Source organism: Microchirus variegatus (genome assembly GCF_963457635.1).
Source record: "Microchirus variegatus genome assembly, chromosome: 6".
Classification (NCBI taxonomy): Eukaryota; Metazoa; Chordata; class Actinopteri; order Pleuronectiformes; family Soleidae; genus Microchirus; species Microchirus variegatus.
Window position 1 is genome coordinate 9,053,902 of NC_139807.1, and position 24,732 is coordinate 9,078,633.

The 24,732-nt window shown below is 39.9% G+C and overlaps 1 protein-coding gene across 1 annotated transcript; it reads left to right on the top strand.

Moving 5' to 3' along the window:
- Positions 1-1,206: 1,206 nt before the first annotated feature.
- Positions 1,207-21,473, top strand: tapt1a (transmembrane anterior posterior transformation 1a; the record flags this gene model as incomplete). Its single annotated transcript, XM_083891055.1, has 15 exons — positions 1,207-1,414; positions 3,308-3,438; positions 5,471-5,589; positions 6,389-6,421; positions 9,079-9,241; positions 9,344-9,479; positions 9,952-10,049; positions 10,258-10,327; positions 11,090-11,170; positions 12,236-12,345; positions 12,460-12,519; positions 12,650-12,718; positions 12,841-12,917; positions 14,076-14,245; positions 19,350-21,473. The coding sequence occupies 15 exons, from the start codon at positions 1,207-1,209 to the stop codon at positions 19,691-19,693; spliced, it is 1,869 nt and encodes a 622-aa protein (XP_083747181.1). The 3' UTR covers positions 19,694-21,473.
- Positions 21,474-24,732: the final 3,259 nt, after the last annotated feature.

The window sequence follows — 24,732 nt, forward strand, 5'->3', positions numbered from 1 at the left end:
GATTAACACAAAGACCCAGCAGCACTTCCACTGCATTGCCCTCAAGTGTTTGGTTTTGTTTCAGTTGTTTTGTGTTTGACTTTGAGTTATTTGTTTTATTATTACGTTTTAGTATCTGTGCCCCATGGGCACTAGCCAGGTTTCCTTCCTGGCATTCAAAATAGGACAGTTTTTTGTTTTTGTCCATATTTTAGTTGTTTTGTGTTTCCTTTGTGGTATTCCAGTCAGTCGTAGCAGCCAGTTATCTTTTCTGGCAGTCAAAATAAGTAAGGGCTTTTTGTGTGTGTTGACTTTTGCTTTTTGTTGTTGTACTCAGGCTAGCAAACCCCCGAATCCAGTCCAGTCAGTTGACTATATCCATCCAATCCAGGGTTGGTGGGAGACCTGCCGTAAACAGATAAACGAGCGTGAGAAGAAAACCAGCAATTTTCTTTGGTTACGTAAAAACCGCGGCACAAATTATACCGCTAAAGAAGTAAAGTAGTAAAGAAGTAAAGTTCTTCTTTGAACCAGCATGAGTATAATGCTATTTTACGGAAGCTGTTTATAAGGAAGTTGAATATTGGCGCGTGAGAGGGGGCGTTACTGTGGGCGGGTACTTCCTGGTACCTGATGATACCTGATCAAATCAAGAAAATTAGTATTTTTAGTACAAAGTTAACATGGTGAGGTTTTTTCAAACGGTGTTTGACTTATCTTTCACAACAGACTCTGTGTTGCATATCGCAACGCCGGAGATGCCATAAATCCAACACGTCCTCTTTGTGTTTCAAAGTAAAAGCACTCTACTGTTTGCGTTTCCCTGAAACATTTGTAAACATGGCTTTAATTGTGAAACATATGGTAGGTTGACAGATACAGTCATGTTACTAACAAAAGTATTTGTTTGGCTGCTAATAATATTATGTGATTATTTTACACTTTTAATTTTAGTCCTCAAAATTATGTCTATGGATCAAACGTATTTCTTCTTTGTGTTTTTCGGGCCTGTTAATAGTTTATTATCATTACAAAATAAAAGTTGTATAACCCTGCTCCAAAAAAAGTCAACATATTTATTTCATGATACTTAATTCGATTTAAATATATTCCAAATCGATTTACAATATTTGCTTGGACGAAACCACTGGTTGATTTACTGATGACGTAAGCGCTGACGACGATGACGCAGCACAGAGCGACGCCGCTGTGGCCAAAGCAGCAAAGATGGCGGACTCGTCGGGGACCGAGCTGTCAGAGGAGAAAGATGCGGACATTGAGCACCAGAAAAGGCCAAAACGGCCGTGGGAGGATTTACACAAGTCGGGCAAAATGGGCCTGACTCCGCCGCTGCCAGAAACGCTGGGGGTTTACGACATTAGCGCTGTCAGGAGGAGGGAGCAGCAGAGGGAGCAGCAGCGGGAGCTGACAGCAGGTAAACGACGGGTCCTCTGCTCACACTCTGCCCCGACTAAAAACGTCTCTGCCGGCGCTGCAGCAGCTGCCGTCGTCGTGTGTCGAGTCTTCTGTTACTTTACTTTAGCTCACAGCGTAAATAAACATTACAGTGAGCCTTTACAACTGAGTCATAGCGATACGAGTGACGTGTTCGCTGAACTAGTTAGAAAGTAGTTTATTGTGAAGAGTCGCGAGGTGACGTCACGCGTGTTGTTGTTGTTTACAGTGGTCAGCTTTGTACACAGTGTGGAGAGAGACTAGTTCTTCGCTTTCACCTTGTAGCTGCTGTTATAAAAACCACGTGACTCAAGGTGTTTAGATGCTCGCGATATATGAATTAGTAAACAACAGGGGCGTAAATATTGGTACACTGAAACACTGTGATATTTAATGGCACGATAATTTATTCATTCTGTGAAGTGCTGTATTGACATGGAAATATTCTTGCCAGTGTATTTTGTGTTGTTTTTAAGCATCTGACCACTGACAAGGCATCATTCCCATAGCCCAAATAGTTGTTTTCTCCCCTTCTTCTACTCTTTTCATAAGGAAAAAATGCAATTATCTCAATTAATCACAAGTATTTTAGTGTAGTTACAGGAATTGGACACGTTGAGTCAGTCTGGAAGGTAAAGTAGACAATTTTGAGTCTCCATGTTATCTGGACAAGGTTATGCTACACTGACAGCTGTAAATGTTGGAAAGAATAAGCCCATAGATAAGATTGAAAGTGTCACACCTGTAGGACATATGTTGTGGAAATGATTGCGCTTTTTTTTTTTTTGTCCCTGAACTTTGACCTTGCACTTTATGAATCACTTTCTCTGTATTTCTCAGTACAGAGATGATTAGATGTTGTTGCTGCTCAAAAAAAACAGGGACAGGGTTGTTCAGCAGTTTTGATGGACAAAATCATCTCACAACCATTCAAAGTTCTTTGCAGTATTTATACATAGATTGTACAGGGATCAGGCACAAGAAAATGGTACATCTAGTGTAAGGCAATATTGGATGCTATGATAAGATAAATGTGCATATTCCCACCTGAGGGAACTGTATATTCAAACAGAAAACTCACTGGCTGATTGCTATTGTAATTAATTTATGCTTTACTGGAAACGGTGGGACATCATTTTTGCTTTGACTCCATAAAACCTCCCCTGGCGTCATTGTTACTTAAACCTTGGCAGCAAAACTGCTGGCAGTTGACAGCGCAAGATTTATGAGATCAAAAGATATTTCGTGTACAGTAAAGCTCACCCTTGTTTCCAGTTCATAAAGCCTGACATGTTTGACAAGTTCTCACAGGTTGAATTCGAGTAGAAACATTTTGAAAACAGCATGGGGGCATTGGGGTTAAACTCAGAGCATGAGAATTGAGTTAAACAACTTAATAAAGCCACAAATACATCTGAAAAGAAAATGTATGTTCCTCTCTTGTCTCTGTTTTATTTCAGTGGTTAGTTTAAATTGATTTAGATTGAGTGTGTTACTGTGCTTGTGTCAATGCTGTATTTTATCAAAGAAACACCTGTAATTCAGCAGTGTTTTAAGTCATTTGCAAAGTTAATAATCCTGTTTTAATCACTTTCCCCCCTATAGGATTACATAGGGGGGAAAAAACGACATAATGTAAACTGGTTTTACAAGATATCCTCACATAGCACTGACTCAAACTATATACTAAAATATACTATAAACCCCCTCAGTCTTTATCAGTCCGAGAAGTTTACTCCTCTCATTTTGTGCATCTCTTCAATGGTTGGCCCTGTCATTGTGTTTGTAGCTGTGGTTGTATTTTTGTTTTGTTTTTGTTTTTTTTCACAGACAATGGCCTCATGCTAACCCTGCTGCTCTCATGTTGTTCCAGATCCGTCGTTGTCACGGTTTATATGCACAGAGCTCACCAGAGGATACTTCCTGGAACACAATGAGGCGCAGTACACTGAGCGCAGAGAGAGGGTGTACACGTGCATGCGTATACCCAAGGAACTGGAGAAGGTAGCGTATGATACACGTCCAGACCTCTGATTACATGTTACACACCACTGCTGAACTGATGACGCTTAGATTTATATCAACTCTGCATTTGTAATGATTTCATTATTTCCCCTTTTGTACCAATTTCTATACAAGTGAACAGCTTCATTCATGTATTTCTTTTTTATTTATTGGTAATCAATGAGGAACATACAAATAAATACATTGGGTAATGTTATATCAGTTACACAACAGGTGTAATGTGTGCATAATTTGTTTATTTGGCTTAATTTTTGACACTCTACACTATTGATCAATATTTTAGTTCAAATCACAATGGAGAAAAAAATATCACGAGGTGCAGTCTCAATTATGAACAAAGGGTGATGAAGGCACACAGAATTTAGCTTGTTATTGCATTCTGTAAAACAATATTACCCAGGAAAGGTTATTTTCCCATGATTCACTGTCGACAGTCTATTTCTGTGCTTCTCCTAATGAATCAATAGATGGCAGTGTTGACTTTTTGTGTGTGGATTCATCTGAGCTGCATCACATTATTTTACAGTAAGGCATCATGTATACACACACACAATGCATGATATATAGAGCCTTAACAGCTCCCACTGGTTTGGGTCAGACAGAATCCACCAATGAGGAAACAAACCCCTCCCTCCAACGTGCAGCCGTGCTCACCTGAGGCCATTTAATGTTTGCCATTAATGTTTGTTATGAGTGACACGGATATTACACAGTTGAAAGATATTTTTTGGAAACGGCAAGGACAAGACAATGACTCTTCCTCTTATGTATGACACAGCTACGGTATGCCTGCTTTGTATAAATTTTAGTGTCACATGGTGGTCAGGAGCTTTAAGCTTTTTTCTTCCAATTGGTGGAAAGAGAAATGTTTTTAAAGCTTGAAGTTGTTTTTGGAAGTGGCACAGATTTACTTCCATACACCAACAGGGACTTTAATGACATATCCAAATACAATACTTTACAGGGCTCCAGACTTGCATAGATTACTAGGAGCACAGTGGGCCCCTAACTGAAAGCTTTAGGTGTGCAAGCAGAATATTGATATTTACTTTAAGAAATGCAGAAATGACAGTGTGCTGTTGTGTCAAAAATAAAATGCATCTCTAAAAATGAACAAAAGACTGCATAGCAAAGCAAAAACAAATAAAAAACAATATTTTATATTTAAAAATATTAAAAATTGACATGTGGTTGTGTTTCTTAACTTTCTGAACCCTTACTTGAGTAAAGTCACAGGAGTAAACAGGAGTCCCACTCAACCCTAGTTTATATTAAAAGAACTGGCAAATTTCACACAGAAGTGCGAGTATATGTAAAATCTGGTCCCCCCTTTTGCAGCCATAACAGCTTCCACCCTTTCCTCAAGTGTTTCTATGTGAATTTGAATGTGTATCCATTCATTCTGTAGAGCATTGTCGAGGTCAGCAGGAGGAGACCTGACTCACAATCTCTGTTCCAGCTCATCCCAAAGGTGCTCAACGGGTGTGAAGTCAGGGTTCTGTGTGCGGGCCAGTCAAGTTCTTCCACACCAAACTCAAACCGTATCTTTATAGTCCTTGCTTTGTGCGCTGGGACTCATGTTGGAATAGAAAAGTACCGTCCTCAAACTGTTGCCACAAAGTTGGGAGGATAGTGTTGTCCAAAAGGTCTTGGTATGCTGAAGCGTTAAGATTGTCCTTCACTGCAGAGACTGAAAGACACCTGAACTCTTTTGCTCTTTTGTTCAAATACTTCAAATACCCTGTGTCCTTTAAGATGACTTAACAGGCATTGGGCATGCAACCTAAGGGTTGCCGGTTCAAATCCTGGGGTAGGTCAAGGATGCCCCTTAGCAAGGCACCCAAAAAAAGGATGTTTTAAATACAGAGATCACTAATTGGTGTGTGTGCGAAAATTCTAATTCTAATAACATTGTTTAACTTGGAGGTTTTACCAACACAATATCATGAATTTGAATGAATTTTTGACTTCGAGGTGTTTTTGTGTGTGTGTGTGTGTGTAACCTTTCCAGCTGATGATCTTTGGCTTATTCCTGTGTATGGACGCCTTCCTGTACCTCTTCACCCTGCTGCCCCTCAGGGTGCTGCTGGCCCTGCTCCGCCTCCTCACCCTGCCATGCTGCGGCATCAGGTCAGAGCCTCTTCACGCTTTAGTTCACATGTTCCTGCCGGGCACTTGTGTGAAAAAATCTCAATTACATGCAGATTCTCTGTGTTTGCAGCCGCTGAATAATGAAAGAAAAATATGACAATGAGGAAGAGATAATGTATCGCTGTTCCATAACCAGTAGTGAGATACAATTACAAGTTATACACCCACATTATTTATTATTTTATAGATATTTTATTGCTAATTTTCATTTTTTAAAATATTGCTGTTGGGGTTTTAAAGCTATCATTTGTAATTACCAACTACAATATTTCTGTTGTAATTACTAAATGGAATATCATGATTTTCTTTTCTGTTGCCCATCTAAACGTGTATTTTATCAATGAAAAAAAGTAGATAATGCATGATGTATATAGCTTAACCTTGCATGAGAAAGGTTGTGCATGGTTTTATTAGATGTTTTTTTGTGATTATTTTCCTACAAATATCTGGGAAAAACAAACAAGAAAAACAAATGACTGGTTGTGCATCCCAGTAATCTGTGTTGACCGAGTGCACAGAGCGTCATTTTCAAATTACAGCTCCTAGACTTCCCGTCAGTTGTTGTTAAGGGGTAACTTGGACTTTTTAAGGTAACGTTAGCGATTAAAACGTTTATATTGTCGTGTAGTTGTCGTGACAAAACATTTAACGTAAAAAGCAGTGCAATGCAGCTGTAAGGCGTTTGTATTCAGAGCCTTATGATGGACTCTGCCTCCTCTCACCCTTTGAATCTGTCTGATTGTCCCCCCCTTGCCTTCCTTCCTCCTCCCCCCTGCAGGGCACGCACATGCCCCTACTGCAGAAGAAGCAGGTACGCTAACACCCACCCACCCGCCCACCAGCCGGCCATGGCTTCGTGAATATCACGTCATGCCGTGAACCAACATTATTCACCAGTTCATCTCCATTGTGTCTGTTAATATGCAGCTTGGCACTGCTCACCCTGTCCCATTGTCCAAGGCAAAGCAGCCGCGTTGGTTCCTCATAAGTCCTGTTATTTTTGGTCCTTTTGCCCCCCCCCCCCCCCCCCCCCACACACACACACACACACACACACTCTGCTCTAGTAGGCTTTGCTGAGAGTGCATGCTCGTTGTTGTCATCACTGTGTTGACTGAGTGTCAGTGGCACATGCCTATACTGAAAGGCTGCCTCTTCCATTGCCGGTCATCACCACACAGCTTTTCTGGAGCAGTTTGGATCTCAATTGTGCTGTTAGAGCATTTATTTAGATTTTTAAAAAGAGCCTAAAACTTAAATCCCCCCAACTGCAAATTGGCAGCCTGTTTCTCTTCCTTTCTCTTTTGTCCGCCTCTGAGTTTTAATATCATGTTTCTCGCTCATACAGTATGAGAGGCACACAGCCACGCGCTACTTGAAATGCAGCACATACTGTAGCCGACTGCACTGCTGTTGGTGGAGATAATGCCCGTAGAATAGAGACAGCGAGGGCTGCTTTGTGTGCGCCGCAGTAGCAGCTGACTGCAGCAGCTTTGCAACCAGAGATTTGTGCGTTTGGAATAAGATGCTGTGTGGGGAGGTTGCTGTCTGCTGACATGCAGTATCCACTTCTTGATTATTTGAAATGTATCTCTGTTGAAAGCAACATTTTAAGTTGTTTTCTCTTCCTTTATGACAGTTATTATTATTAACCTATAAAATATATATTATATTATTTTTTAACCAGTTTGTCTGTATGCTGCTACTTCACTTGACCTTGGATTGAATCTTTAAAGCCTTTCTTTTCATTTCCAGCCAGCTCTTTACATGATTAACCACTAGATGGAGCCATAACCTCAGAAACAAACCATAAAAATGTCAATATCCCTGTAACATATTCCTCATATTTTGCATTTTGTTGACTCTATATCTATTCCAATAATGATTTGAGAGGAACCAGTGTTTATCCAGGTTTGCCTCATTGGTGTACCAAGCGAACGACACGGTTCTATGACGAGCTGTTGTCTTTATCCTCTGCGTGTTTCACGCTCATTTCTCCTTTGCTTATGAAACCAATCACTGTCTTTTATTGCGGAGACAAAAGGCACAGATGCTCACGTCGTGCTGTTCTCTTCACAGCTCCGCGCTCAGCTGCACACGGACTCGGGAGACAGTGAGAGACTTGATGAAGCTAATTTACACGTTTTTGTCTAAACTCGGGCCGCCTCTCTTACTCTCTTACTACATTTGCTCTTAAAATAGTTCACACCAGCCGCACCCTTATATTGTTTAAAATATGATCTCATGGGTAAGAATCGAGTATTTTCATTGTTATTGTGCAAGAATAATAAACAGCAGTTAAACTAATGAAGGTAATGATAGCTTTTCAGATTAGTCGGTGTTCCCATGCTGTCTTTTTCAAGTACTGCTCTTTAGGCTTTCGTAACCACGAAGTAGCGCTTGCAAAATTGTGTTTTGGTAATACTGAGTGCCCGTCTTTGGTCAGTAAACAGTCAGTGGTGGTAGACGAATCAGATTTTCACTGCTGTACTCTGGTATGTTTGTAGATGTAATGACTAGGCACACAGCTGACAAGGGAAATATGCAGGATATGTCGGAAATTAAGCTCCCTCTGGCTCTTCCCAGTTATCTCCACTGTCATAAACTCTAAATAACCACTCCTATGGATTTGTCAGCCCTCTCCTTTTTAACATTAGCTCACAAGCTGCCACTGCCATTAATTAAGCGGCACATGTTTGGAGCATGTGTGGCTTTTATTTTCTGTGTTCATTCACTGTCCAGCACCACTTTGAATGTTGTCTTTTATATATATCTTGAACAGATATTAGGTTTTTCTTATGCAGTCTGTTTCATAAGAACAACAGAGATTTAATCTCGTGGGAGCAGCAACAGCATCGACCAAAAACAGAAACGTATTAGAGGGAGATAAACCTCATGAACGAGATAAGGTTTAGAATAAGGTAGACACTGGCTTTAATATCTCATGATGGGTGTTTGGTGTTATCACTGCTTGTTGTTGTTTATGTCTTTTTGTCAGTCATCTCTTTTTAATCAGAATTGTGTTTCCACACTGTTTTCCTCACATGGTATAAATGGCAAAGGTCTTTCAGAGCATTTAAAATGGTGTAGTGTTGTGTTAACTTAAAAATCCATTCCTTCTTCAGCTCGTCTTTGGACTCACGTTTTACCAGGAAAGTTTAAATAGGACAATGTCTGAGGGAAATGTGTGTAAATATAATATACGTCTGTTCATGCAAGCATCCGTTGTCATTCTGCTGACATGCACACATACATTACATAATTTGTGTAACTTAACATACATACGTGCATGTAACCTATAGATAGTGTACTCTGTGTTGCAGCATGCAAGTCTGATTTCATAAATGCAAAAGCAAAGATAATTATTTGCCACAAACCTCTTTAAATCCACCACAAATTGACTAATTGTTTATTATCTCTGTGTGTATGTGTGTGTGTGTGTGTGTGTGTGTGTGTGTGTGTGGTCAGCGGGTCGCGGCTGCTGCAGCCAGCGCAGGTGTGCGACATGCTGAAGGGCCTCATCCTGGTGTTGACCCTCTCCATGATGCATTATGTGGATTACTCCATGATGTACCACCTCATCAGAGGACAGTCTGTCATCAAACTCTACCTCATCTTCAACATGTTGGAGGTACCTCACAGTTTATTATAATAATTATCATTATTATTATTATTATTTACACCATTCGAAATAAACTTGCAGTATCCTCGCACCTGTGCCTTTCTCTGTCAGGTGGCAGATCGCCTCTTCTCCTCCTTTGGTCAAGATATCCTGGACGCCCTCTACTGGACGGCCACGGAACCCAAGGAAAGGAAAAGAGACAGTATAGGAGTCATCCCTCATTTCTTCATGGCTCTCTTTTATGTCTGTATCCTTCCAACTCAAATATTTGGTGTTTAAAGAGCAAAAAAAACAGATACGACCGGGACAGATAAATAATGCCTTTTCAAGTACAGTAAGTGCATCAGAGCATTTCTGACAGACGCTTTGTTTTGATGTTTAGCAGATCTAAAAGCCAAACATTGATTTCTGCTCAGGTTCCGGAGCAAAGATGACTAACTGCAGAGCTTTAGTAAATGCACTATAACTTGTGTCTATCTTCTTCTATTTGTATTTTTGTTAAAATAATAACACAATATTTGTTTATAGTCTTGTAGCTGAGTGAACATCAGTGAATGAGCAGGGCAAAGGTCATGCCCGAGAATATTTTAAAAGAAGGAGTTGCTGAAAGGTCACAGGACGCTTTAGACTTTTTGGTGAAGTTTGTCTGTAAAACTTCTGAGCTGTTAAAACTGTAAAAAACAAACAAAGGTTGCTTTTCCTCAGTGACTTGCTCTCAGTCCTCCATGCCATTCTCATCATGGTCCAAGCCTCCACGCTCAACGTCGCCTTCAACTCCCACAACAAGTCCTTGCTCACCATCATGATGTCCAACAACGTCAGTAATATTCAAAGTCATTGTAGTGCATAATAAGCTGCTCGCAGCCTAAATTATCCTCAAGTACTTATGGATATGTGTTGCAGAGGAATATTTAACTTGTCACGCCGGTGATGAAATGTAGCTGCAACGTTTTCGTATGCTATGTTTGTTAAGTCCTGTTCACTAACGCTCCCGTCATTGTGTTTCTGTTCCATCTCAAACACAGTTTGTGGAGATCAAAGGAAGTGTGTTTAAGAAATTCGAAAAGAACAACTTGTTCCAAATGTCCAACAGTGGTAAGTAAGAACGTCCGTTTCATGTTTATTTAATGCAATTGAAAGCATTTTTTTTAATGTGTTTAAGAATCCATATTGCTTTCAAACGAGTAAAAGAGCAATATCAAAGCATGAAACGTGCCGTTCAATTCCTCTTCTATCCCCAAAGGCTGTATCTTTTTTATCTCATTCATGCTAATTGTATTCTAATGACAGTAGAGTACAATAAGCTTAATTGGCTGCCATGTTCACTGATATGTCTTATCTTGGCTCATTGTCTGTTTGTGGAAGTTGAGTTTATTGCCCAGAGATGGCTCTTTTTTTTCTGTTGTGAGAGTGTGACACTGACTTGTTACTTACCCGCATGCTGACGCGTCTGACAGTTTCAAAGACGCTTGTCGCACCTTTTAGGATCGTGTGTTCTAACACAGCTTCAGCTTGGCGATTTGTTCCTCGTTTGGTGCACAAAATACGCAGTGCACTAAAGAGGGGAAAGCAGGTCCACAGTTACTGCTTACAGGTGTTTGCAGATCAGAATTTAAACCAGAAGACCATAGAAATATTTACGCAATATATAATAATTATATCATTACATCTAATTGTCAGCTACTGCTGAAAAATACTGAAAATATGATCCAAATATTAAAAAAGGAAGTCAATCTCCACGAATACTGCCACTTTGGACTTGTCGCGTCCAAAAAGATGATTTAATCAGGACTAATAATCACATTTTGTTAGTCAGATTGCTTTAAGTGTAATTTTAAGTGTGATTATTTTCTCCAGATATCAAAGAGCGGTTCACCAGCTACGTTCTCATGCTCATTGTGTGTCTCAGGAATATGGAGCAGTTCTCATGGAACCCAGGTAATTACATGTTTTCCAGTTGCCTTTTTTTTTTTTTGTACATTATAGTGCACGAATATCACGCTACCTCAGGGGTGTTTACCACGGTTTTACAAGTGTTGCTGCTTGTTATGAAGAAAAAAAGAGGAATCAAGAAAGCAGCGCGCGCCTCTTTCCCGCAGTTTCAGATGACCCGCTGCGACACCTCGGGGGAGTTTAACCTCCCGCAGTCCCCGTGAATGAGACAAAATAGAATGAGAGATGAGAGCTGGGCGTTTTCTGTATGACAGCTCTTTGAAAACAATCAGCTTTCCCCCCCTGACAGACTCAAAGCCAGAAACACAGTAGATGACAGACGTGGCCTGTCAGCTGAAATTACAACACCGCAGAGCTACAAGCAGCGCTAAAGGCCCGTGTCGCTTAAGAGGGATACAAATGACAAGTCCCCAGTAATTTATGTGTTTTATATGCGCGGTGCATTCGTGGCACTTGCTATTCTTTGGCTGGATTGGAAAAACATGAAAGGTTCTCAGCTAATTACCTACAAAACAAGTCGTTTTAGATGTAGACACAAAGGCTGGTACAAACATATGTCAGAGAGTGTTCAGACCCTCGTTGTAAAGGTGCAAGTTCAGATACTCCTTTCAGACCGTCACATTGTTCAAATGTTTTCATCTAATATGTGATTCTGAACGTAGCAATTAACACCTGTTAGTAAGAAATGAGTTATCATCCTATGACTGCAGTTCTCCTTATATTAACTTGTTTATTATTAGCATCTTCCACCTCATTGTTCAGGTTGACTATTCTGGTTAAGGGTCATGAACCTAAACTAAGTGTCTCTCCCAGAAGTCTAAATAAACATTAGAGTTGCATTCATTAGCTGGACAGAAACATAACTCCGCATGAGCTATCGTGTTGCTACGTGTGCTCTGTGTATAAATAAGGAGGTTTTTCCCCCGACATGGTTCATTTTTACACAGTGGCTTTCTCTGACTTCAACTACTACAACTACAGCAGAGGATTTAGAAGTGTTGTTTCACAGTGGTCAGCAGAGGTGTTATCTTGTGTTCTCTCTGTCTTCAGATCACCTGTGGGTGTTGCTCCATGATGTCTTCATGGTCGTCACCTCGGAAATTGCCGTCGACATCATCAAACACGCTTTCATCACAAAGTTCAACGACATCCCTGCAGATGTAAGGGCCGAAATGCTGCTGCTGATGACTTCTTGTCACACATTGTACATGTATATCACTCTGTATGCCTGTGGTTCTTTTCATTCTCTTGTATTTATTTCCCCTTCTCTCAAGGTGTACAGCGAATACCGAGCCAGTTTGGCCTTCGATCTTATCAGCAGTCGACAGAAAAATGTAAGCTAACGTCTCCCCTGCGTGTCACCGTCATTGTACTCACACAAACGGCACAAAGCCTGCGATGCTAATCGATGAAATTTTTGTTGAATGCTGTTCTCTGTTGCTCATTCTCGGTCATTGTGCGTAGGCTTATACTGACTACAGTGATTCATTTGCCCGGAGGATGGGTTTCATCCCACTGCCTTTGGCCGCTCTGGTAAGAGAGACTGCTGAGAGTCTGTTGCGTTACACAAACTAAGTCATGGGTACATTTCCAAATCAGATTTTTATTTCAAATTATGAATTCAAATGTATTCTTGCCTTGTTGTGCCTCAACAGCTTATCCGAGTGGTGATGAGTTCAGTGAAGGTGCAGGGAGCTCTGTCGTACACGTGTGTGTTCCTCTTTTATCTCGGGTAAGTTTTCTATTCCATTCACTACTCAGCATCCAGAACTGAGGAAACCTCACATAACTCATGTATGTCTTAAATCTTAAATCACTGTCTAAATTTCCATATTTCTGCATCATTTAGTCATGGACAAGTGAATATTTAAGTGTTATTTGTTTATTTATAGTGTGACAAGTATGCACAGAGACTCACAGGCATGCTTGTGGAGACCCTTCTCATGCAGGGACTGTCATACACACACACACACACACACACACACACACACACACACACACACACACACACACACACACACACACACACACACACTCAGATTCAGCGACATGCAAAGTTATGTAAGCATTAACACTGTGGCCTCGTGTACTCCTGCGCTGAGCCGCCCGATGGCCTCGCTTACTCTCGTTTGCCAGATCCCATTGGCTTGGTACCGCTGAAGAGTTTCCCTCAGGGTGAAGAATACAGTGTTGTCATTTCTCGTGCCATCTCTCTCCCCTTACCCACCCCCGAGTTAAAAATAGCTGCAGCCTGACCAGAACGCTGTGCCAAGGCAAAAGATTCAGCTGTGCTTGAGACAAACACTCGCTCAGACACATCCTGTCACAGCGGGCAGTGGTCCACATACCCGAATGTGTCTGTCTCTCTCTCATCTCAGTGTCAGGACTGTGGTCCAGTCCAAGGCAGCAATGTAATAACTCGGCTCCATCCAAAATGAACAAACCTAATAGCTTTGTGCTAAATCCATCAACCAAATCAGTGGAGAGGTGTAAAAAGAACAGGATGGAAATGTCATTTATTAACTGTAGAAAAGCAAATTACGAAATTCCTAATGCCTTATGAATGTCCATAGAAATCTGTATATCTATTCAAGGTAATAGACCGTTTTATCTTTTAATCTTGGAGTTTGGAAGGGAATATTCAGTACTACTAGCCAGGGTGTACTACTTATTGCTTTCTCCCACCAAAGCATTTTCCTTAAAGCACAGACACACTAGAGACACTAAGAGACCCTCATAGTAGTAGAAATTTCAAAGCAAATCAAGCTACATCTAAGCTTGCATTCCAGAGTGTTGGAACTCCACAGTAGCAGTTAAAGGAAGGGAAATAGATGAATGACTCTACAAGTCAGAGATACAATCTTCTAACCCCTGCTTTCTCCCTCCGTAGGCTGGTGACACTTCAAGTGCTGAACAGTATTGTGCTCCTGGGAAAGTCGTGTGTTTACATCAAGAGGGCCAACATGGAGGACAAACTCTTCGAGGAGCCCAATGCCACGGCATCTTCCTCTGCACAGAGCCCCAGCGAAGCTGACCAGGCCACATGTCCCACACCTCCAGGTAAACCAGAGACACTTAAACCGCACACTGATATCATTATTCCATAAAGCACCATTGTTGTTTAAATATCAAATGCACTGCAGCCCATTTGAGTTGCAACAAGAGTGGGTGTGTTGTTCTAAAAGGGAAGTGTGATCAGGCATGGTGTTACACTGCTACACTGAGGATCATCACCTGAAGCTTCATAGAAGGTTATTCTCTCTCTGCCACCATCATTTCCTCATTTTCCCCATCACTGTAATGGGAACAAAATATTATCCAGTCAGCGTTTTCTGGGAAGAGGAGCACACAGGTTGACCCAGTTATTGGCTGTTGAGTGTTTCCAATCACTTTTCATAATTATTCACATCCCATCTCAGCTTGATAACTGTCGACCCCTTTCACTAAGTACACTGTGTGGAACTGTCAGAGTTCCTATGAGCAAAAAGGCAAAATAAGTGCTGAATTATTGATGAAGTATAGACTTTACATTTGGATTTCATGTAATTCTGTTAGTTGTGTCGTGCGTTAATGACAAGCATGTGTTTTTGTGCCTGGTTACTACTTAGAGTAAGCAAATAGAACACAACATGTTGACTTTGTGCCTAAATACTTACAGTGTGTTGATGTAGTGCAGTTATTATTGTTATTACATAGATAATGAAGCCATTGCACTTTGCACACGAACATATACTTTACATAATGTAAAGTGATCAAGACCTAAAATAGCCAAATGGAATTTAATCTCCCTCATAAATAATGTAGCGTGTTGCCCTCTGACTCTGTTTTTTTTGTCTCTTCTATGGCTTCTGTGTACATAGGAGAAACATGCGGTTTTGTGATAGATAGATAGATAGATAGATAGATAGATAGATAGATAGATAGATAGATAGATAGATAGATAGATAGATAGATAGATAGATAGATAGATAGATAGATAGATAGATAGATAGATAGATAGATAGATAGATTCAAGTGTGTGAAACTCCTTCAAAAAATGCACAGAAATTTGATGCAGTGCAAACCCAACTAAAGCTTGGATGTGACAATTACCACATGCATTGAGTGAAAGTATTGTCTTTCAGTGATGCTGCTTTTGTTGTCTACTGCAGTTTCTAAACAAAACTCAATGTTTGATTTACCCAAAAACAAATACATGTCCTCATAATTATTGTCTTTTTATACCAATTACTCACTGAAGCAGAGTCTTTAAAACGTTGTCATGATGGAAGGACTGCAGCCAATTTAAAATTCTGTAGCCCTTCCATCAGACCAATGAGTCTCCAGAGTGATATCATCCCTCTATGACTGCACCAGCAACACTTCTTATTATTATTATGTTAACAAACAACTTAATATTAACCACAAAAAGGACAAAAAAAATCATCACTGATGCTAATGAGCACTGTGAGACATTAAACCCTTCACTGCAAAGTCTATCCGTGCTGTTTTGTAGATGTTGCAGATAAATTAAATAATCGTTTTTATTAATCAGTTAGTGGACATAACCTTAAATCACTAGTTTAATTTATGCTACCATTTAGAGGCAAAGTAGACAATAAAGCACGACAAAACACTTAGGAAGTCGCTGTCAAGTAAGAGAAATCCTTGTTTCCCAATTCAATTCCACAGATCTGTCAAGGTCTCTGCTGCGTTAATTAACGAGCAAACAGTTGTTGTTGTTTTTACATTTTATTTTAGAGTACAAGATCTTTTTACACCACACTGGCACTGAAACCGGTGTTGTCAGTGAATTTGTCGCTCTGACTTGAGAGCATCTTGTCGCAATCACATCATCATCACAATTCAGAAGCGACGCCTGTATTTCGTTCTGTTTTGCTGATGTTACAGATTAATGAAATAATTACTTAGTCAGTTGACATACATGAACTACACTGAAGGATTTCTCTCTGATGTCAAATGTTGTCTTTAACCCTTAGAATACAGATCATTTAGGCTGCTTTTTTCCATTACTATGTCGAAACGTACAGTACATACAGAAGAATGTGCATGAGTGTTGTGTATCCTTTTTTCAGCACAACCTAGGCAATCTGATGAAAATTAGCCAAATATATAAACACACCTGAGCAAAAAGTACTCAAAATCTGTGAAATGTGGACATACGTCACAATTCAAAGTTCACTTGGCTCGTCTTTATGAACAAAAATAAAAGAAAAACGCTCTATTTTGTGACTTGTGATATTAAATGAATCATAACTTTGACTCAACAACACATAAGAAGATGGAAAAAAAAGACTTTTTTAAAAGCCTGACAATGTGACCTATACACACACCCCCAGCATGACCATATAAGGAGTCGTATATTATTCCCTGGGCAATTTACCAAGGGTGCACCTGCGGCACAGATCTGTGCCACGTTCAAATATACGTCCTGAATATGTAAGCGATTAATGAACAATACTGTTAGAACTGCCATGTATCATGTAAATATCATACAAATGCAAACCTACAACACTAGATCTGTTAAACAGGCCCGGTACTTTAGTACCACACACATAATCTGCTCCACTGAGCCAGCATCTTTAATATAACAGAAGAGATCCTGATGCTACATCATGTCATATCAAACATCAAAGCTCCTGCCACTGCTTCTACTTCAAATGAAACTCGTTCCTCTGGAAGATTAGCGTCCCCTGCACCAACATACAGTCAATAATAAGTGCTTGAAAATGGTAGCGAAATAAACACCAGCCTCTCTCTCTCTCTGCCTCCCACACATGCAGTGTGATTTGAACCCGCTGACCTCAGATACCACGCTCACTCTCCTATCATTAAGCTGGTCTGATGTGTGCTTCCTGACTTACCTGCTGCTCCAGTGGTTTCACTGCACGTCTCTACAATGATCTGGATTCACACAAGGCTAAGATTTGCCATCTGTCTCTGCGCTGCATGCCTTTGCCCAGAGGGCAGAGCCTGGTCGGGTGATGTGCAGTTTCCACTCTGCCACATGGTGTGCAACATTTATTAAGGCTCACATAACGAGAGAAGAAGAAGAAGAAGAAGAAGAGGGGGAAATGTGTTCAGTGTCATGTGACAGGTCTAAATATTTAGAGACGCTATAAGGCAGTTTCGCTGACATATGTAAATACTAAGCTTGTCTGCAGGTGAAACCGAGGAAGTAAGTGGAAAATAGAAGTTAGCCAACAGGGGGCGAGTCCACTGGTGGCTAATAAAACCAACAGAGTTGGAATGAGTTAATGGTCTCAATTATTAGTTTAATTTTTATGCTACCATTTAGAGGAAAATAGATGATAAAACATGGTAAAACACTTAAAATCCTTGTTTTCCTACTTATAAAATACGTATTTCACTGATTATGTGATCTTTTCACACCGTATACTCCTTACTAATGCTACCACTAGCATGCAGTTTATTAAAATGACACACAAGCCATGGCGTGTTGGACTAAAATGGCTTTGAATTTAGTTTCACTGGTGTTTCACTGGGCTTTGACGAAAGTAATACCAGTATTTTCATGCGGTCAATTTATATTAGAGCTGCAACTAACAATTATTTTCATAATCGATTGATCTGTCAATTATTTTCTCTGAATCGAGTAATCGTTTGGCCCATAAAATGTCAGAAAACGTTAAAAAATGTTGATCAGACCTGGAAATGTTGATGTTCTCAAATGTCTTGTTTTGTCCACAAACCAAATTGATTCAGTTTTTATGAATTTTCAGTATTGATTTCTTTGTTATATGGAGCAAAGAAAGGAAGTCATCATTCACATTTAAGAAGCTGAAACAATCATAAATCTTGTTTTAATCATCAAAAAGCTTCAAGACCGATTAATCGATTATCAGATTGATATTTGAGTAATTGTTTCAGCTCTAATTTATATACATTTTCAATTTTGAGAACCATCTCCTGTCACTGTTTTAGCATTTTCTTCATGCAACCATATATAAGAATATAAACTGAGCAAGTGGGCAGCGTTACACCTCTCAGTGTACAGTTATTAGAAGAAGAAGTGAGTGGATATACTGCCCCATAATAACCCCACAGAGTCTGCTGGTCTGCAGTGTCTCTTTTCATTGACCCCCCAGTATAGCCGAAATCCTCTTTAATGCATTAATCAAACACACCCATACACACACACGTTCTGTACGCCCCAGTGTGTTGCAGTTTTCCCTGCGTCGTACAGTGTTGGTTCAGCTCTTTGAACAGTAAAAACAGCAGGTTTGTTGTAGCTTCATAGCCCACGGCTGGACAGTTGTCTCCGTGGACATGCCTAATAACCAGCCCTTGCTTTGCTCAATTCTCTCTCTCTCATATGATAAATTATTCCGTTTGCTTGATTTTTTCCTCATGTAACACACTGTGTATTCACAGTCAAGAGGCTCTGCAGCGTTTTTTTTTTTTCTGTGAACATAATGCGGTGGATTTTTGTCATGGAAACCGTGGAACCGTGCCGCAGTGCGTTCAGTGTCCGCTTCCTTTTGTGCGGACATTTTTTGTTGGTGGTTCTTCTCTGTGTTGTGTTGAAAGGGAGCAGTCAGGAGGGTGCAGGTTAATCTGAGTCGGCCGCTCCTATAATCTGTCCTTCTTTTTCCTGCTTCTTGTATTGTTCTTTCACGTAATCTGTTTTGTTTTACGATAGCGATGATGAGTCACAATCAGTCCGTCGTCAACTTAACACTGATCCACAACAGGCACTGGACTTTGTTTGTTACGCACAGTTGAGCACCAAAATAATTCAGCTCATCAGTTAGTTGCTGGTTTGTGTTTATCTGGAGATCCTCACAGGGATTTCCCATCATTTTCCCGTTTAAATTCCTGCATGAAATGAAAGAAAACAATCAAAACAGAACTGAAAAAGACTTCCTGGTTCCACCTTTTGCAGTTTCCTATCTCTGTGGATTTTAAATGATGGGTTATGAGAGTGATATTACTCCCAGATTCCCTTCCATGTTAACATCACATCTTCCTTTTCTTACTTGATTGTTATTTTGTTATGTTGTGTGTGGACCTCAGAAGGAGTAGCTAGTTTGTGTCAGTTAATGAGGATCCAAATAAATACATGTACTCATTATCCACACAGTTCTATGAGTAAGAGCTGTTTAAGAAAACGATTAACTCATTCGTATGTTGTCCTATTCAGATGAACCTGACGTGGAACAGGTCCTGACCACACCCAGCAGTCCTCCATCATCTTTCTCTCCCTCCTCCACCTCTGTGACCACCCAGCCAACTCCAAGGGCTGACTTGCTTCTTATGCCAACCACTGATGATGCTGCTGCTGCACCACCACCACCAGCAGACATCCCTTCATCTCCACCACCTGACGCTGAACAACCTGCAGCCTTACTCTCCAAAAAAGAAAAGGACATGGAGGAGGTAGAGGAGGAAGAGACGCAAGCAGCCACAGAGCTGAAGTGTAGGACTCCCAAAAAAGACTTGCTAGAGATCGACCGTTTCACGATCTGTGGCAACCGCATTGACTGACCAGCAGCAGCAGCAGCTCCTGTGGATTGTGGAAATTACCCTCTCAGGAAAGACAGACAGACAGACAGACAGACAGCAAAGGCCTCTCAGCGCAGCTCTCCAGGCCAACAGCCACAGAAAGCCGAGTATTTATTCGAGTCAGTGGTGACACAGTAAGTTATTGTGAATAAGGACACAGTCTAAGAGGACCCTGCTGATGCTGAAGCCTGAAGTTTTATAAAGAACACTTCAGCAGGATTTAACAGCAGGAGTGAAACAGTGCGAGTTGTCAGGATGAACTGGCACAGGCGCACGCGTGTGTGTGTGTGTGTGTGTGTGTGTGTGTGTGTAGGTGTTAGGATTCAGTATTTAGAGTGCGAGTGTGTGATATAGCGTATGTGTGAGCACACAAGCACTTCCCCCCGGGTTAGCAGCGCTCCGAGCATGAGGAGAGACGTTTCTCAGTTTGCCCGGCAGCCAGAAAGTAGAATCATTTCCAAACTACTGCATCAAGCTAATCCTGGGGTTATTTATACTTGCATCAAGTGTCTCCTTTGTCCTCTAATAAGCTTGAATAAGTAAGTGTCCGTTTTTGCTCTTTGTTTATTTGTTTTAGATGTTGGTTGTCCATGCATCATCAGCTTGAAGTAGAAGAAAAACTTTTTAAAATCTTTAGATCTGGGGGTTGTTAAAGTGTGAAAAGGCAGCACCAAAAAAAACACATTTGGTTTGTGGGGCTTTAGGGCCGTGCTCTTGTGGCGTCCATCGTTACTAAGCAACCACAACCTGCCCTCGGTAAAATCAACACACCAGAACAAAGGCGGTGTATTATCAGCACAAGCATCTTTGCTGATCGATGAGTTCGCCAACTTATCCAGGAGCTTCATCAAGATGACGGATGTACACAGTTCATTTCAGAGTCAACAAACAAGACCAGTTTATTTGACCCGAGTAGCAAAAGACGCAATGAAAGAGTTCCCTTTGTTCCCAAAAAAAAGTTGACACGCCCAGAAAAAAAACCCCAGCACATCCAACTGCAGACAGAAGGCACTTATGAAAACACGTCCATGGAAAGTGAGACTGTAGAGAGTTAGGGTCAGGGTGATGGTTGGTGGGTGGAGCAGCAGTGAATGAATGCACGTCACAAAACGTGTTGCTCTCATTAAAATAACTTCTTGAGACCTTCAGAAGTTCTTCTGCAAAAAGCTTGCATGAAATTGGTGGTTTCCAGCTCCGGGTCTTGTCCCCTACGGTGAAAAGTGATTATTTGATAAATTTGGTCGATCACGTGGTGATTAATGTTAATTAATATTTTTGTGCCACATTGAGTTTTTTTTAACTTTCTCTATACACTTGATCATTTCAAAGTTCTTCAACTGATACACATACGATGGTGTTAAAGGGTGTCAACAGGTATTTATTTGTTTCAAAATGTCACACGGCTAAAAAAAAAAAAAATAGTCCAACACTGGTGATAATACAGCGTCTTCACATTTTGCTACTTCAACTTCAAGTTGTGACAAAATGAAACAGGTTATTGTATTTTTTTTACTTTGATTAATGTAAAACAAATGTGATGTAAGAGCACTTCTTGCCCCCCACCTCATACAGGATTAACACGCAACCTAACATGCTCTAAATGAGAAAAGTATTTCACTTTTGGCCTATAGAACCATATGTTTGCACTGTTGGACCGCATTGTCTTAAATGAGGTCACATTTCACATTGGACTCTCGAGTAATGTTCTAATGTTTACAGCTGTTAAAAGAAGAAGAAGAAGAGAAAAGCAATATTTCTGAGACAAAATGCCTTTTTTTCATATTATGCATGATATGAAAATTATTTTGTTGATTAATGTGAATTATCATTATAATTTTTTGTTGTTTGGTATGATTTAAAATGGCCTTTTAATGCAATGAAAATCTATATATATAACAGAACAGTGACATATCGGCCTACTTTGATTCTGTTTTTAATGGAGTGTTTAATGACTTTATATTATGTATTATTCCCGACGTTATATATGAATATATCAGAGAGCTATAATCAAAAGTTAATATGCTGTAGCTGCACCAAATATTTCTAATGTACAGTATAATGTCACTTATATTGTTTTTTCTTGAGGTTTTTTCTCTTTTTTTTAGTATTAAACACAAATATATTTGACTGGTACTATAATAATAATAATAATAATATTAGGGTTCACTCAAAAAATGATCTGTGAAATTAAAAGGTACTTTTATAAAAGTTTTATTTTAATATTTTACTTTCTGCAGAAAGATGTATGTACTGTATATAGTTTAAATCTGGAAAACAGCTCTTTGTTATAATGAAGATTCTTCTTTTTTGGTGCATGAAATCTGTTGTTGGTCCTTCATTTGTTTTTCTGTCAAATGTCTCGTATCCACTGGCGTGAGCTCTGCTTCTTTTCACCGTCAGCTTGGTTCAGGCCTCATTGGTCCCAGTCTGTTTTTGACAGAACCATAAACTAGGTCCAGCTGAGCTTCACTGTGCTAATGGGGACGAGACAAAAGTGTTCTTGACGGTCCAGTACACTGCCTTGCTAGGTTTCATCAGTTTGGTTCCTTATTTAATTGTATGAAAATGCTTTTGTTTGGTTGTTAATAAAAAGTTGTTTTTTAATTATGTATGTTTTTTTTTTAAATCTAATGATTCTAGTTTGTCATTGTCATTTTTGAAGACAATGTGTTGCTGCTGTAGTTTCTCCTCTTGTCTTTCTTTCTCCTTTAGAAGCTGAGTTTATGTACAAAAGAGGTTAATGCTGAATCTGCAGGTTGCCTGGACTTGGAACATCCAGACAAACTTCCTCCAGATGTGATGCAACGATGTCTGTAAGTGTCTTTTACTTCCCCTAACACGGACTCTAGGTTTGGTCGGAGTGGTCAATCAGTTATTTGACTTCTCTCCACAGGTGGAAAGAGTACTGAAATACGATTTATTTTTCAAATTTTACAAATTGGTTGATAAAAAATAAAAATTTACTCAAGTTGATCTAAAAAAAAAAGTAGCTTGTTTAAAATGTACTCAGAGCAAAAGTTATTTGTTGTCCTTATTGTTACTTCTTCACAAGGATGGGGTTTTTCTTGTGACATCCAAAAAGGACAAGGGAACACAAATCTCACATGAATTGTTTTTAATTAAAGGCAAACCATTACAAATTAAAATACTGACAAAATAAAATATGTAAACACTTAATGAATCGGCCAAAATGGGTTGAAGGTCACAAATGCTTTAACTTTCTCACTCACTCAGGGACCTTAATAAATGCCAATTCACCTGTCCTCATCGTTTACCTGTCCTCATCATTCACCTGTCTTCATCGTTCACCTGCCCTCGTTGTTCACCTGTCTTTATCATTCACCTGTTCTCATCATTGACTTCTCCTTATCATTCACCTGTCCACATCATTCATTCACCTGTCCTCATCATTCACCTGTCCTCATCATTAACTTGTCCTCATTCACGTTCTCATCGTTCACCTGTCCTCATCATTCCCCTGTCCTAGTCGTTCACCTTTCCTCGTCGGTCACCTGTCCACATCGTTCACCTGTCCTCATCATTCACTTGTCCTCATTCATGTCCTCACCATGCATCTGTCCTCATCGTTCACCTCTCCTTGTAATTCACTTGTCCTCATCATTCACTTGTCCTCATCGTTCACCTTTCCTCATTGTTCACTTGTCCTCATCGTTCACTTGTCCTCCGTGAGTAAATGTAATTAGTAATTCATTACTTTCCACCTCTGTTTCTCTCTTCAGGGTTTTCATTCACATCTGCTATCAAGGATAATGTTCTTAAATCTTCAAAACATCTTATGCTACACAAAAAAACTACTAAATGTGCACAAACCACTGCCTCTTAACAGTAATTATATTAAGCCCAAGTGCACGAAAACAACTGAACTTTCCCTGATCCACGTTCTTTTATAAATAGCTGAAGCTAATTCAGTCTAATGTTACAGCACTGCAATAAACCCTGCCTTTATGGAGGTCATAATGTTAAGTTGTGGGATGCAGTTTCTGGTGCTGCTGAACTGACTTGGATTGTACGTAACAGTATTTTAATGGTCAGTTAACGTTATCCTGACAAGCTGAACATTAAAACTGTCAAAGTTTGCTTTATCCTAAGCTCCATTACTTATGTTATCTGTAACGTCAACATGTGTACACATTTTAAATGTGGAAAAAGGTATGAAATGTGATTTTCACATTCTTAAAACCTTAAATATGGACTTGTCATAAATCATAACCAGACTACACTATAACATCCCTGTCCTATGTGAAATGACTAAAATCTAATGCAGTTTGTACTGTTATTTTTGTAATAAATCACATGAATCTCTCCCATTTACTCCCATTAGAAACATGTCAAATGGAGGAAAAAGGCTCTTTGCAGTCGTGCTTCACCTGTGCTGAAGCTGAGGCAGAGCTGTGCTGTATGAGCCGAGGAGAAGGAGGTGAGGTCAGGTGCAAAGTAAATCTGCAGCAGACATTCTTAGACGCCTAATCTTCTTATACTGCAGAGGACTGAGACGAGCTTCAGCTCTGTCACTGCTACCGGGAAGTTGTCTCCGGGCACGATGACGGTAGTCCTACTTGGAAAGATTCCAGTATGTTAGGGTTAGAAGAAGAAGGAGCATTAATGATCCTGTTGTTGTTGTTGTTGTTACTTGCTTTAATTGTCCATCTAATCCCAGAAAGATTTAAAGACACCAAAGTTGGCAGATACTCTCAGAAAGGGAGTTAAGAATGATGGACTGAAGTCTGACAACAGTTTTCTCTTAAATGTTCTGTTGAGTATGGTTTAGGTTATGACTAGATACGTGTTCTTGTCCTGAAAAATGTGTCTTTACCCCGATCTAAAAACATATTTTACCCCACAAATTTGTGCTGGTAATTTGCCATGGGAATAATAGACAACTCCTAATATGGACATCCTGGGGGTGTGTTCATAGGTCACATATTCATATTAAAAATAATGGTTTTTTTTCCGTCTTCTTATGTGTTGTTGAATCGAAGTTATGAAGTTATATCATTTTA